This window comes from Engystomops pustulosus, chromosome 4, assembly GCF_040894005.1.
Source record: "Engystomops pustulosus chromosome 4, aEngPut4.maternal, whole genome shotgun sequence".
Lineage (NCBI taxonomy): Eukaryota > Metazoa > Chordata > Amphibia > Anura > Leptodactylidae > Engystomops > Engystomops pustulosus.
The window spans coordinates 215867364-215883778 of NC_092414.1; the positions used below are offsets into that span (position 1 = coordinate 215867364).

Genomic DNA, 16415 nt, shown 5'->3' on the forward strand with positions numbered 1-16415 from the left:
GTTTCATGTGTACATAGTCTGTATTGAGATCTTATTCTTGTACCCCATGTCGGTTATCTACACCGTGGGTCAGATGTGTAAATTGCCACCTTTATCAGAGCTGGAAGGGATAAGACAACCTGGAGATGTCATGGTAGGAGTTTTAGTCCCTGTTAACACTGACAAGATCTACGAGAAACTGACATTTACTACCCGACCATCGAAGACGACCTGCAGACTGTGAGTACTGAAGGTCCTATATAACAATACATTGATATCGAACAAGATTTAGACTCAAAATGACTGTTGACTTGGCAAATTTTTGATGAATTTGCAAAATTATTCCTAAAAATTCAGAGAAATTCATCATTTCTCAAACTTATCTATCCTTTTTTTTATCTATTTTGAAAGATTTAGCTTTGAATATTACCACCGGCTCCAGTCATTCCTGTATACAATGGAGGAAATCAACAGAAATCGCAATATTTTGTCAAACATAACAATAGGATTCCAGATGTATGACACATGTAACATACCTCACTACGATTTACAAGGAGCTTTACAGTTCCTGACGGACTCTAGGACCTCTATCGCTGGCAACCAGTGTAATTCTAGGCCGCTGTTCACTGCTGCTATTGGGACAACAGTCTCATCAAATTCAATCATTATGGCTCATGTTTTGGGGACTTTCATGTATCCACAGGTAAGAAGGAGCTTCAGAAGATAGGAAAAGATACAGCTTGACATTGTTTATAACACCCATGGGTTCCACTGGGGTCCAGATTCTCCTTTCCAGCACCAGCCTAACCACGGATATGTTCTTTATGGTCCTGTTTGCAAAGGGTAGCTTTCCTATTGGCTACCAAAAGTAGCACAGTTAGAAACCCTCCTTTGCAGAAGGTTTACTTGAATGTTGCAGCTTAGATCCAGCATGATTCAATGCCTGACGACCCATAGCATCAATGCAAGTCTGTTAGAAGGTGCTGATCCCTGGTCCCTGGAACTTGCTAATTTTAATTAACTTACAAATGTCAATAATTGAAAAGGGTAGAAGACTTTTGGAGGGACATTACTGTCACCGATTTAGTTTTGATGCTCCCCTCATAACCTCTTTAATGCTTTTTTAGATGTTTCAGATAATGTTGGACTGTTTTTAAATTACAATATGGCTTTAACGTAGAACAAACCATTGTTTCCTGTGAATCCCTGTAAACTATAGTGGTACAGTCTTCTAGACCTTTCTAGAAAGGAGGTGGGGTTTATTATATAAAGCTTTACCATCACAAGCCAAGCTTAAGAGAGTCTGCAACCAGATAGGTTGTATTTTGGCTTTGGCAAGAGACAACATTCTATTCCATAGCAATAGGCCCAGGAAGTTCATAGAGATAGTCGAGGATAGGAACATCAAGAAGGTTATATACATCTGTACAGCGTCACCATGCACACCCCGTACAGACGTACTTTACCTCATGCTGCTGCCCTACACCTTCTCCCTATATCCTACCTAAAGCTATTGTGTTTGGCAAAGGCTAAAGTGGCCGAAAGGTTACGCAACTGTGGAAGTTTTTGCCATGTTTCATTAAAAATCACAATTTTGACCTTCTTAAAGTAGTATTTTGGCTTATTTTCATGATGCATTTATTTAGGTTGGTACCCTAGTCTTACAGCGCTCATACTTCTGATGTGCGGCCGCACACTTGTTTTATTGAGGATAGGAACATTGTAAGGGACAAAATGTCATGGGAGGGGATTGCGTCACCATATTACTAATATGTTGACCAAGAAGCATGGGAAAGCTGGCTATTTATATGCTATCAAGGACATACATTACAACACACGACGAAAACTCCAGGAGACCAGTCACTTTAACTCCAGTGGCCCTGGACCATGGTGGTTTTGGCTTTCTGACCAGCCACTGGGATGACCAGAGAGTTGTAACTATTACTATGACCTGCCTTTTATCCAGTGAATATCCAGTGAAACCCATCATTTAGCCCAAAATAATCTTTCCCGCTTCCTCCAAAATAAAGGGACTGAGTCAGGTGAGATTTGTCCTTAAATTATCGGGGCCCCCCAGAGTGCAAGTATTTTAACAGCCTTTCAGAGGAACAACAGAGAAGTGGTATGAAGACCCCTTAGTGCGATGTGTGCCTGCTCCCAGCCCCACTTTCCCCCTTCTCAGGTGCTATAAGGAGGGGACAAACCAAGACAAGGAGTGTGGGTACAGACAGCACAGTGTTATACCAAGAGCCAACTTTAGCATCTGGGAGCCCCAAAAAAAATTTTGCTTAAGGTTCCCAAAATGGCAAATCTGTCCTGTCATGGGTGCTGGTGGTAAAATACATCCAAGAAATGCATGTATTTCCATTTCAAATTGCTAAATCATTTTTTATTATTGTGCATTTTTTTCAGATCAGTCCATTTTCCAGTGTTCCCATCTTAAGTAACAGAAAAATGTTTCCATCCTTCTTCAGGACTGTCACCAGTGACATAGTCCAGTCTAAAGGACTGGTCCAACTGATTCTGAGCTTTGGCTGGACCTGGATTGGTCTTATGGCTCTTGACAATGATTACGGCCTTGAGGGAATTCAGCCAATAAAAGAAGAGATAGTAAAGGCTGGAGCATGTGTGGCTTTCATCGAATATATTCGGCTTGGTCAACCAGATCGGAATGCCCCACGCATAGTGAAGGCCATAAAAGAGTCCACAGCTTCAGTTGTGGTTGTTTTTTCTAATGAAGCGGATTTTGTCCCCATTTTAAGTGAGATGGTCAAGGAGAAGGTCACAGGGAAAATCTTTATTGCAAATGCTGGTTGGGCCAGGTCAGTGTTATTGTCCCAAAGCCAATATTTTCCTGTATTATCTGGTACTCTTGGGCTTTCCGGTGAAGATTTTGTTGTCCCTGGATTAAGTGAGTTCCTAAACAAGATCCATCCATCTACATCTACAACAGCAACATGGACTAAGATGTATTGGGAGAAAGTGTTCTCCTGCCAATTTCTCCCTGAGAACCAAACAGTTTCTTTAGTAAACCCAGTGAAAGTTTGTACCGGATCAGAACGTGTACAAGATATCAAGAACAATTCCAACTATATCTCTAGCTTGAAGTCTACCTATAAAATGTTTGCTGCTGTCCATCTATTGTACACAGCTTTGGAAGATCTGAAAAGCTGCAAAAATGGTGAAGGACCATTTTTCAATGGAACCTGTGGAAACATTTGGAATATTAAACCATGGCAGGTAATTAAAAAATGGGGGGGGGTTAATAATATAAAGTATGTAATTTAGGGTTGCATAAAGATTATGATGGAAGCTATCAAACTTGAGAAATGTGAGCCTAGAAAGAATGACCACAACATGGTGGTGGTAAAGGAGCATTTCCCATTGTTTGCAACTAATAAAAGAAAATCCTTGGCTTACGTAATTTGACTATCCCTTTGTATTCTGATTTTGTGCCGCATTTGCTATGTCTGCTGTGACCTGGTCCTCTGACCTCACTTTTGTGTCTTGTTTTGTGTCCTCACTTTGGCATAGGACAGGAATTTTGACCAGTAACTGGCCACTGGTTAGGGTGGATCCGGTAAGTAGGTAGGTGACTGTCTGGGGGGTTCAGTTTAGCAGTCACCATGGGTTCAAATTCTGAAGAAATACTTTAGTCACAGCACAAAGAAAAGGGGTTGGCAAGGAAGCGCCACTATTACTGCCCTGATGGCAACACCACTTTAACTTTTAAGGGCCCTATAAAACTAAAATTATTGGACAAATATTTACTGTGTATGAGCCCTTACTAGTCCTCAGATAGCAAATTTTGTGGTAGATAAGGATTGTCAACTTGGAATTCAACAACTTGGAATGCCCAGTTAGGGCAGCTGAACAAACATTGGGGTACGTTTACTAAGAACAGCGCAGTCTTCACTATGTGCAATTTGCCTGTGTAGTGTGCAGGGGGCGCCAGATTCAGGATTTCTGCCGCACGTTCTTCTTGAATCTGGCGCCCTTTACACTGTTTCGACAGAGTGTACTAACTTTATTTTTGGTGCACCTTTAACAAGGGGCTTACAACACAGTTCTGATGAACTTTGCATAATGCGACTGAGCACCGGAACGCCCATTTCAGTGCAGAAATTTGTGTCACATGAAGAGTAGTGCAGCGTTCGCCACAAAGTGTTGCATGCCACAATTGTGTTGCGTGTGCCAGAAATGTGTCTAAAACACTTCTTAAATACATGTGTAAGCAGTTTGCAGAGTATATAAGAATGCGCAAAGTCCACCTGAAAAGTGGCGTACGGCCCTTAGTAGATGTGGACCATTGTGTATGAGGTCTACCGTTCTTTGCCGAAAAAATGTTTCTGGCAGCTGTAGGATGCTAAATTTTCACACAGTAGGCATGGCTTTACATCCCACATTAACCAACTTAGAAGTAATTTGGTTGGGACTCCAGGGTTAGTTTGAACCAGTCAGCAAACAGGGACGGCTCCAGAACTTCAGTAGGCCCTTGGGCGACAGAGCGTCTGTAGGCCCCTTTGCAGTGAACTAACGTAGCGGCATTGAAAATTCAGAAACTAAAACATTCCTTATATTATCATAACAAACAGCCCCCTCATGGTTATTTTATATATGCCCCCCTCACACCCTATGTATTCATTATATACAGTCCCCTCAACCCCATGGATTTCTTATGTACAGCCTAATGTGCCCCCCCCCCCCCCAGCAGCAATGCCCAGGTATGCCCAGTGCTGGCACAGTCCCTCTCAGCAGATTTTGACAAAAAAAAAAAACTAATGAAAATCTGTGAATGTGCAGGTGTAGGAATTCATTGTGAGCAGTGGGTGACATCAACCAAAGGGAGGGGGGATGACGGAGATGCAGGAGACATGGGCTGAGTCACACAGTGAGTTTGCCAAATAAGATATACCCTTTATGACTCCCTGCTCCATCTAGGTAGGCCTACAAAATTCATATATTGTGGATAGTAAGCTTAGAAACATTGTTGGCAATTGTTAGCATAGTGCTATGGGAACCTGACATTACGTTTATTAGTGAAAATCTAGTCACAGATTCACTTTAAGAGAAATATTTTTGTAGTAACTACCAAAAGTGAGTAGGTCACCATTTCAGGATCAAAATCTGCATTGTTGATGTGCAGTAGTTAGTAATTTCAAAATGGGCCCCACCACCCTTGGTCTTTTAACTTGGTATTTTTAACGTTGTAACAAAGAAGTGGAGTTTATCGATTATGATTTATCGTTCGTAAGTCATCAAAAAACAGATTGACATTGGTAAGAGAAAGCACCACTGTGCCATGACTTCTAGGGGCACCTGATTCATAAATCTCGTTTTTTATTAAAGTTGTAATTTTGTGGGGATCTCGAAATGTTCTATGAGTTCTTGACATGTACATATGGTACCACTATCAGTCCCATGACAATTACCGATTGGACTAACTGCTTGTAGAGTAAATTTGTTTCAGTAAAGATTTCTTTCCTTCTTTAGCTCACCTACTATATACGGAGGTCCCAGCCCAACATTAAAGTGGACAATCAAAAATATATTGATGAGAACGGAGATCCACCTGGAGTTTACGCCATTATCAACTGGCAGCTGAAGCCTAATGGGACCATGACGCACGTTAAGATAGGCAACTATAATAAAACAGTCCCTCCTCATCGGACTCTGACCATGAACTCAAGTCTCATCATGTGGAATTTGGGGAGCAAACAGGTGGGAGGAAAAAAAGGATAACAGTTATAATAAATAATAGAGAAATATAGTAACCAGGAAAGAAGGTGGATGAGAAGGAGAAAACCAACAGAAGAAAATGAGAGTGTATCCTTAAAGGGAACCTACCACCACGAAAATACCTATAAAGGTAGATCGGGTGGTAGGTGGATCAATAGGACGTGAGGATAGCTCTTTTAAGGGCTAATCCTCACATCCACACACGGTTTCGATAACTTTTATTATCTCTATATTCAAATTTTCTTATGCGGCTACTGGGGCGTGGAGTAGCCGCATCTGAGGTTACACGGGGCGGCTACTCGCGCCCTCGTCCGACGAATATGCTGTCTGCGCATGCGCAGAACAGCAGGCCCGCGCCTGTGCGGTCACTGCTCCGAAGCCGGAGCTGCACAGGCACGGGCCTGTTGTTCTGCGCATGTGGAGACAGCAGATACGCGCCGAAGATTTTCAGTAGGAGGAGAAAAGAGGCTACCGGGGTGAGGAGTAGCCACCCCGTGTAACCTTAGATGCGGCTACTCCACGCCCCAGTAGCCGCATAAAAAAATTTGAATATAGAGATAATAAAAGTTATCGAAACCGTGTGTGGACATGAGGATTGTCCCTTAAAAGGGCTATCCTCACGTCCTATTGATCCACCTACCACCCGATCTACCTTTATAGGTAGATTTGTGGTGGTAGGTGCCCTTTAAGTGTCTCCTAAAGTAACCAGGGATGCACTGTTGACCAGGGTGTTCAAGTAGGTATGGGATATCTCTAATAATCCTATGCTACAGGCTCCTTTGTCCTAATTCTCCTATTAATCGGAGAAGGAGTAGAGAAATAGAGGAGACAGATATGGAGACAACCCATTGTGCAATGGTAATGCACCATTTTCTGCACAAGCTGAAGAGGGTTTGCCATTCTTTTACATAAGTTACCCATGTGATTTTACTGCCTTAACAGTAATCACTGAATGTTCATCAAGGGATTCAGCAGTCCTGCTATTTACTTAAGTGCTGTTTGCAAACTCTTGGGGATCTTTGTGGACATAACCCCTTCCCTTCTCCCAGCGTCTATCGGTGAGAGTGTGACTGTGAGAGAAAGAGTCACAGTGGGTGATGCCATTTGGACGAATTGAAGGAAGTTCTGTTTATATGCAGAGAGTAGCATGTAGTGAAGAGGGAAAGGCTGAGGGAAAAGCACTCAATGGAGGCAAATACACAAACATGCAGAGACATGTCTAACGGAAAACATTATTGTGGCCACCAGAAGTGGCCAACCTCTTTAAGGTTAGGTTTTTACTTTATTGGTATCTTAATTTATAAATTTTATTAAATTATAAGGCATCTTAAAATCATATATATTTTTTTTTAATATATTTCCAGGTCCCATCCTCAAGTTGTAGTGACAGTTGTGCCGTGGGATTCAGGAAAGCCGCCCTACAAGGGAAACCTACTTGTTGCTATGCTTGTGTTCCATGTCTACAAGGAGAGATCTCAAATCAGACAGGTGATACTCCACAGCAGTCTGTGCATATATTAAGTACCAAAAAGAGAATGGAGACATATGCTCCCGCACACCAGGGTAAAGAGCTCAATGAGAGTGGGATGGGCAGAAGGCTGGCCAAGACCCGGAACTCCCCAGCCCAATTTATCTACTATAATGTCCACTGATAAGCTGGCAGAGACTATGAAAAAACTATAAATAAAAGCTCCGCCAGGTCAGACCTAATCCAGACATGGCCGAGCTGAGTCACGATCTACTAAACGGCAGGAACCTATAACATTATGTACCAGCGGGGAGGGTGGGGGGGTTACAACTGGTGTCCTTAACTTAACCTCACCCATTTACTTAAAAAATATAGGAATTTAAATCCTCTAAAGGTATTTTTTGAGAATTTTTATTGAACTTTTGTAAGAATAATCCTCAAGTACATTAGTGTTGGGCTCAGGTGGTCAAGGATAGGTAGCAGGATATAAATTGAAGACATATCATTACTTTTGTCAGGTAGAGACCTGTGCATTCTGCTGCAAAATCTGAAAGAGCTGCTTGAGATCCCACAGATCTCAATAATATCAAATAAAAGATTAAGTATAACTTTGGAGGACTGATGGGCACTTTTCTTCCAGAAAAACATGAAAGAAAATCATCTAATAAATACCCTGACAGGGTTTCAGATCAGGAAAGTCCATATTTTTGCGATAATGGTATCTAGCGCTCCCATTTCACAATTTTGCTGTAAATTCTCTTGATCCCTAAATCTATGCAAGACTTTATTAGTTTATAAAGAATCATGGCAACAAACTAAATAATTTTCTATCTATAGATTCGTTGACCTGCTTCAGATGTCCATGGGATCAATGGCCGAATCCTGAAAAGTCCAAATGTCTTCAAAAGCCAATTGAGTTCTTGTCTTATGAAGATTCATTAGGAGGCTCCTTAGCCGCAGCCAGCATAATGTCCTCAATTGTACCCGCCCTGATCTTGGGACTTTTTGTCCACCATAACAACACACCTATTGTGAAGGCCAGCAGTTATTCGCTAAGTTGTCTTCTGCTAAAGTCCTTAAGCTTCTGCTTTTTCTGCTCTCTAGGATTCATTGGTTATCCGAACCATGAGAGATGTCTCCTACGGCAGGTGTCCTTTGGTCTGATCTTCACTCTCTGTGTTGCGTGTATATTGGCTAAGACCATCATGGTGGTTTTTGCTTTCATGGCCACTCGACCAGGAAGTAGTCTAAAAAAATGGACGACTCTAAGAGTCTCCTACACAATTATTTTGATCTGTTTCGTTCTACAATTAACACTATGCATCACCTGGATGTCAGTGGCTCCTCCATTACCACAGTACAACCTGGAAGTGAAACCAGATCTCATCATTGTTGATTGTAACAATGAGACAACCATTGCCTTCTGGACTATGCTTGGTTATCTTTTTCTTCTGGCCACTATTAGCTTCATAGTGGCCTTTTTGGCTCGAAAACTCCCAGACAGTTTCAATGAAGCCCAGTTTATTACATTTAGTATGTTGGCTTTTCTTAGTGTCTGGATATCTTATATTCCGGCCTCTCTCAGTGCTCAGGGTAAATATACAGTGGCCATGGAGGTATTTGCTATCCTGGCATCTAGTTGGGCAGTGTTGGTCTGTATGTTTTTTCCTAAATGTTATATTTTACTGTTCAGACCGGAGATGAACTCGAAAGAAAATCTCATGATGAGAAATAAGAACGAAAGTGCAAGTAGATATTAGACAGAATAAACCTCAACAAATATGGCCTAAAGAAAATAAGTCTTTATGTTCAGGGATCTTCAGAATACCTTCTCACCTATATAAGCTCCTAATACCATAGTAGAGTGTTTCGTTGTCTAAAAAATGACCCTCTTCAAGATTTTCCAAACCAAACTTCAAACCATAATGAATAAGGAATACCCAATGCTCCATAATTGCTAGGTATCATTGACTGGTTAATCAAAACACTCCTTTGTCTGTTTTTTGTTCTATGATGGAGAGCCATAATTTTTGCCAATTGGAAGTGATCTTTGGCCCAGACCATCACAGCTTTCTGCAAAATTATTCCTTCCCTCACTTAATAAGACTGTGTTATGACCATACAAAGGTTCTCATTATAAACCATGAACAACTAACTGTTGGAGAAGACACATTTGTACCCAAACCCATGGTGGTGCCAAAACCAAAATATGGCATTTTAAAATGTGGGTGGAGAACATGATCTTCCGGTCTATTTTTTTAACTGGAAATCAATCATCTATAACACAAAATATTTTGGCATGCCCATGAGAAACAAAAACATAGAGCTGGATTTAGAAGCCACGGCGGATGCTGTAACAGACTGTATACATATGAAGTCAACAGTGGTGAACTGAAATTATTTTGATATTGAACTTGACATAAAAATTATAAGTCAAATTTTTAAAATAAATTTTAATAAAATTTTGAATAATTCTGCTTAATTTATTGGGAGTAGAAAATGGTCATTGAATGGTATTTATGAGAATTTAAAGCAAAAGCAAAATACACCAAACTCTGACATCAAAAGTAATTAACAGCTGCAAGAATAAGATAAGATACTTTATTGATCCCCTGGGGGAAAATTCTTTTGTATGTCTTGTCTCCCGGCAATTTTTACACACAGTTAGGTTAATATCACAATTGCGCACACACATACTCTTTGAGAGGCACGTTCCTTAGTTGAGTACAGAAATATTTACAGAATATTTCAATATAGCACAATACAGGTTAACATAACCCGGGGTGTAACAAGGATAGGCAGGGCCCCATAGCAGACTTCTGAATGGGGCCCCCCTTTGCATATTACGCTCACATATAAACACACACATTTATATACCTATATACATAAACATACAGTTCATACACACACATTTATACACTCTTAAACACATTCACATCACATATACACACATACAGTGCCATATACAAACGTACAGCATATGTATAATGGTGCATATCCTTTATTTGTTATAGTTAGTTTGGATGACAGGGCCCTCTGACACTTTGGGCTGCTACCACTGTAGTTACGCCCCTGAACATAACTACAACATTAGCACATGCAACTGCGGTACAAACAAAAATACTACTGACCATAGCAAATGGACACAGGCTACATACATAGGGGTTAGTACAGTTGGGATGCTGCTGCAGCATTAATGGTATTGTGGGGAAAACTGTGTGGTTTGAGGTGGAGTAGACACTGCCCATGGATCAACTTTTGCCACATTCCGGCGCTTAATCTGTCTGGTTACAGGCTACCTTTTGGGTCACTGGGGCAATGTTCCTCCTGACTTGTGGTTGGGTACTGGTTGTGGAATCACTTACAGTTCAGGGGCTCCAATGACCCTGTGACTTATGCTCTTGTCAGCCAGGTTTCCGATCTGGCACTCTGTTGACTCCGACATGGAGCTCCCACTGCAGGTTATTGCTTGGTGCCCAAATAGGAGTTCTGGGGTGCAAGTCTAGCATAAGCTGCTGCAGGTTGCAAAAAAAGGGTGAAGGGAGGCAGGCAATGTACGGCCTGCAATTACAAGGGCGTGATGCAGGCCAGGTCCCTGATGGCACTGGAAATGTCCGCAGGAAGATTTTATTGGGGGGTGTTGCAGGCCAGATGCATCCCTCCTAACTAGAGAGGAGCGAGCACTAAAATGCTCGGGTGCTCGTTTTTCGAGACAAACTTTTCCCGATGCTCGTCTCGAATAATGAAACCCATTGAAGTCAATGGGAGACTCGAGCATTTTTCAAGGCGACCAAGGCTCTGCACAGGGAAGCTTGGCCAAACAACTGGAAACCTCAGAAAATGATGGAAACACCACGGAAATGGACAGGAAACAGCAGGTGCAGCATGCATGGATGCCTCTGAGGCTGCTTAATCACACCATTATGCCAAAATTATGGGCAACAGCATGGCGATGACAGAGTGACCGAATGAGGCTAGATAGCATCTAAAACATCCAATAATTGACCCTGACACTATAGAAGGCGGCATGCAGAGGCAGCGGCAGCAGCGGCAGGCTAGAGAGTGGCATGGCAACATACCCCAAATGGACTCAGGCTTCAAATCAATTTTAAAAATTCCTTTTGGCGAGGATAACATGTAGCACTGTATGTATCAGTATTTTGCCTGGTTATGGCGGCAGAGAGGAACCAAAGGAGGTGAGCAATAAGCGCTGAAATGATTTCCTATGTGAACAAAAGGTTGACGGTATATTTAGTCGATAACACAGCATGGTGGCGACATAGTGAGCAAGTTCCATAACGTATCTGATGAAACACCCAAAAAATAAGCCTGACACAGCTCGTTTGATAAGGGGCCAACATGTGGAGGCAGCCATGGAGACGACTTCCATGATTAAGAGCGACAGTATGGGGCATCCATATTGCGCTGCTATGATTGAAACTTCAGGTCTCCAGCATGGCGGCGACAGATGGGCCGAGTTCCACTATGTATCTGGTGAAACACCTGAAAATTCTGCCTGACACAGCTCGTTTGATAAGGGGATGATGTGCTGTATATCTTCTCGCGCTCCAGCGTCTGGGGTACAGACAGTAGAAAGTTGCGCATGGAGACATTGGTGGACGCTGTGGAGGATCGTGGAAGCGAAATGGACAGGAAACAGCAGGGGCAGCATGCATGGATGCCTCTGAAGCTGCCTAATCTTGGGATGGAGCTGGCGGTCCGCTGCCAAGCGAGCTTTCGCCTGTCCAAGCCCCTGTCTCTCGGCTCCTCCCCACCCAAAAATGGGCCTGGGGGCCAGAAGCGTTTACTTTGAAAAAATTATAATTTTCAAAGCAGGCGGGGTTGTTTGAATATTTCATCTAGGAATAATGGAATAGCATAGCAGTTTTATTTTTAATAGTTTTTTCGGAAATGGTTCCATGATTAAGAGCGACAGTATGGGGCATCCATATTGCGCTGCTATGATTGAAACTTCAGGTCTCCAGCATGGCGGCGACAGATGGGCCGAGTTCCATTATGTATCTGGTGAAACACCCGAAAATTCTGCCTGACACAGCTCGTTTGATAAGGGGACGATGTATGGAGGCAGTAAAGTAGTAGTAGATTAAAGGTGCTGCAGTTAAAACTATGTTAGTTGGATCTTGGGATGGAGCGGGCTGTCCGCTGCCAGGCGAGCTTTCTCCTGTCCAAGCCCCTGCCTCTCGGCTCCTCCCCACCCAAAATGGGCCTGGGGGCCAGAAGCGTTTACTTTGAAAAAATTATAATTTTCAAAGCAGGCGGGGCTATAAACAGCACTTCTAAGAACCTTTTGTATAAGATCAAGTGTAGTAGTGTTCTTAAAAGTAATTGGCTTGGTTATGGCGGGTGAGGGGTATGTAAACAGATGCGCAAGAAGCGCTGAAATAATATCGGTAAATGATAAAAGTTTGGCAGTATATTTTGTGGATAACACAGCAGGGTGGCGACAAAGTTAACAAGTTTGATGTGGAAGCCATGAAAACAACCCAAAATTCTGCCTGACACAGCTCGTTTGATAAGGGGACGATGTATGGAGGCAGTAAAGTAGTAGTAGATTAAAAGTGTTGCAGTTAAAACTATGATAGTTGGATCTTGGGATGGAGACAGCGATCGTCTGCCAGGCGAGCTTTCTCCTGTCCAAGCCCCTGCCTCTCGGCTCCGCCCCACCCAAAATGTGCCTGGGGGCTGGAAGCGTTTACTTTGAAAAAATTATAATTTTCATAGCAGGCGGGGTCTACAAACAGCACTTCAAAGAACATTTTGTATAAGATCAAGTGTAGTACTGTTCTTATAAGTAATTGTCCTGGTTATGGTGGGGGAGGGGAACGAAAACAGATCTGCAAGGAGCGCTGAAATAATATCGTTCAATGATATAAGATTGGCAGTATATTTTGTGGATAACACAGCAGGGTGGCGACAAAGTTAACAAGTTTGATGTGGAAGCCGTTAAAACAACCCAAAATTCTGCCTGACACAGCTCGTTTGCTAAGGGGACGATGTATGGAGGCAGCTATATGGACGACTTTTGGAGGCAGCTATAGAGATGATGTGTGGAGGTAGCAATGGAGACAACGTGTGGCGGCAGCTATTAAGACGACATGTGGAGGCTGCTATGGAGACAATTAAATTTGGATAGTGCCTGTATGTGGCAGTCCGAAAAAGTTTTCAAACCAGAGGAGCAGGTAGGTGGTCGTCCAGAAAAATTAAATAGATTGAGTGCCTGTATGTGGCAGTCCAAAAAGTTTTCAAACCAAAGGACCGGTTGGGTGGCCCTCCAGAAAAATTAAATACATAGAGTACCTGTATGTGGCACCCCCAAAAATTGTTTAAAACAGAGGACCGGGTAGGTGGCCCTTCAGAAAAATTAAATACATAGAGTACTATAGCTAGAGCCAGTTTGCCCTGGCAAAAAATAGCCAGTTTCCTCTGCTTTAGTGTACAAAGAGGAGGAGAAGGAGGAAAATGAGGAGTGCTTACATTATTCAGGTTGAGCTTCTTTCACCTGGTGGAGAATGGAAATCCTGAGAAATCCAGGCGTAATTCATCTTGATAAGCATCAGCCTGTCAGCGCTGTCAGTCGACAGGCGTGTACGCTTATCGGTGATGATGCCACCAGCTGCACTGAACACCCACTCAGACAACACGCTAGCGGCAGGGCAGGCAAGAACCTCCAAGGCGTACAGCGCCAGTTAGTGCCACATGTCCAGCTTTGAAACCCAGTAGTTGTAGGGATCTGTGTGATCATTTAGGATGATGGTATGGTCAGCTACGTTCTCCCTCACCATCTTTCTGTAAAGATCAGCCCTACTCTGCCGAGACTGGGGACAGGTGACAGTGTCTTGCTGGGGTGACATAAAACTGGCAAAGGCCTTGTAAAGCGTACCCCTGCCAGTGCTGGACAAGCTGCCTGCTTGCCTACTCTCCCTCACTACTTGTCCCGCAGAAGTATGCCCTCTGCCGCTAGCGCTGTCAGAAGGGAAATACTGTTTCAGCTTGTGCGCCAGGGCCTGCTGGTATTCATGCATTCTCACACTCCTTTCCTCTCCAGGGATGAGAGTGGAAAGATTTTGCTTGCACCGTGGGTCTAGGAGAGTGAATACTCAGTAATCTGTGCTGGAATAAATACTTTGAACGCGAGGGTCACGGGATAGGCAGCCTAGCATAAAATCTGCCATATGCGCCAGAGTCCCAACTCGCAAGAATTCACTCCTCTCACTGGCCTAACTGTCCATTTCCTCCTCCTCCAACTTCTCCAACTCCTCTTCTTCTGCCCATACACGCTGAACAGTGAAGCACTGAGCAATGCTCCCCTCTTCTGTCTCGCCAACATTCTCCTCCTCTTACTCCTCCACCACCTCCGATATGCGCTGAGAAACAGACCTAAGGGTGCTTTGGCAATCAACAAGGGAATCTTCTTCCCCCGTCTCTTGTGACGAGCGCAAAGCTTCTGACTTCATGCTGACCAGAGAGTTTTTCAACAGGCCAAGCAGCGGGATGGTGAGGCTGATGATGCCGGCATCGCCACTGACCATCTGTGTTGACTCCTCAAAGTTACTCAGCACCTGACAGATATCAGACATCCACGTCCACTCCTCATTGTAGACTTGAGGAAGCTGACTGACCTGACTACCAGTTCTGGTGGAAGCTGACATCTGGCAGTCTACAATCACTCTGTGCTGCTGGTAAACTCTGGATAACATGGTTAATGTTGAATTCCACCTCGTGGGCACGTTGCACAATAGTCAGTGAGTGGGCAGTTGGAGGCGGCGCTGCCCTGCCCTGAGAGTGGCAGCATCTGTGCTGGATTTCCTGAAATGCGCACAGGTGCGGCGCACCTTTGTGAGCAAATCAGACAGATTGGGGTATGTCTTGAGGAACCGCTGAACTATGAGATTTAACACATGGGCCAGGCATGGCACATGTGTCAGTCTGCCGAGTTGAAGAGCCGCCACCAGGTTACGGCCGTTGTCACACACAACCATTCCTGGCTTCAGGTTCAGCGGTGCCAGCCACAAATCAGTCTGCGCTGTCATGCCCTGTAATAGATCTTGAGCGGTGTGCCTTTTATCGCCTATGCTCAGCAGTTTGAGCACCTCCTGCTGTCGCTTAGCGATGGCACTGCTGCTGTGCCTAGAGCTACCGACTGATGGCACCATGCCCACGTTTGGTAATTCGGAGGAGGAGGTGGAGGAGGGGTGGGAGGAGGAGGAGGCATAGTATTCCTGAGAGACCTGGACCGAGGTAGGCCCCACAATCCTTCGCGTCGGCAGTATATGACCAGCCCCACGGTCAGACTCGGTCCTAGCTTCCACCAAGTTAACCCAATGTGCCGTCAGCGATATATAGTGGCCCTGCCCGGCAGCACTCGTCCACGTGTCCGTGGTCAGGTGGACCTTATCAGAAACGGCGTTGGTCAGGGCACAAATGATGTTGTCTGACACATGCTGGTGCAGGGCTAGAACAGCACATCGGGAAAAGTAGTGGCGGCTGGGGACTGAATACCGAGGGGCGGCCGCCGCCATGAGGTTGCGAAAGGCCTCGGTCTCTACCAGCCTATAGGGCAGCATCTCCAGGCTGAATAATTTGTAGATGTGGACATTGAGGGCTTGGGCGTGTGGGTGGGTTGCACTGTATTTCCTCTTGCGCTCCAGCGTCTGGGGTATAGACAGCTGAACGCTGCGCATGAAGACATTGGTGGATGCTGTGGAGGATCGTGGAGGCGAAGGTGTGGTTTTCGCACGGGAGGTGTTTGGGCCGGTGTCCTGGGCAGGGGGCTGACTAGCAAAGGCAGCAGATGACACAGGGGAAGGAGCAGTGGTGTGCCCGGCCGGAGGTGAACTGCCTTGGTTCCATTGAGTGAGGTGTTTAGCATTCATATGCCTGTGCATACTGGTGGTGGTTAAGCTGGTAGTGGTGGAACCCCTGCTGATCCTGGTGTGGCACAGGTTGCACACCACAGTCCGTCAGTCATCCAGTGTTTCTTTAAAGAACCTCCAGACTTCCGAAAACCTAGCCCTCGCCACGGGAGCTTCACTACGTGAAACATTTGGCGCTGATGCACCAGCTCTGGCCCTGCCTCTCCGTCTGGCCCCACCACTGCCTCTTTCAACCTGTTCTCGTCGAGGACTCGCCTCCGTTTTAGAAGCACTGTGTTCACCCGGCCTATGAACCCAGCTTGGGTCTGTCACCTCATCATCCTCCGATCCCTCAG

At 44.4% G+C, this 16415-nt stretch overlaps 1 protein-coding gene across 1 annotated transcript; it reads left to right on the forward strand.

Moving 5' to 3' along the window:
- The first annotated feature begins 46 nt into the window (after positions 1–46).
- LOC140128596 (extracellular calcium-sensing receptor-like) lies at positions 47–8946 on the forward strand. Its single transcript, XM_072150295.1, has 6 exons — positions 47–219; positions 391–682; positions 2392–3219; positions 5473–5700; positions 7083–7206; positions 8024–8946. Exons 1-6 carry the CDS (start codon positions 47–49, stop codon positions 8944–8946), a joined length of 2568 nt encoding a protein of 855 aa, XP_072006396.1.
- Positions 8947–16415: the final 7469 nt, after the last annotated feature.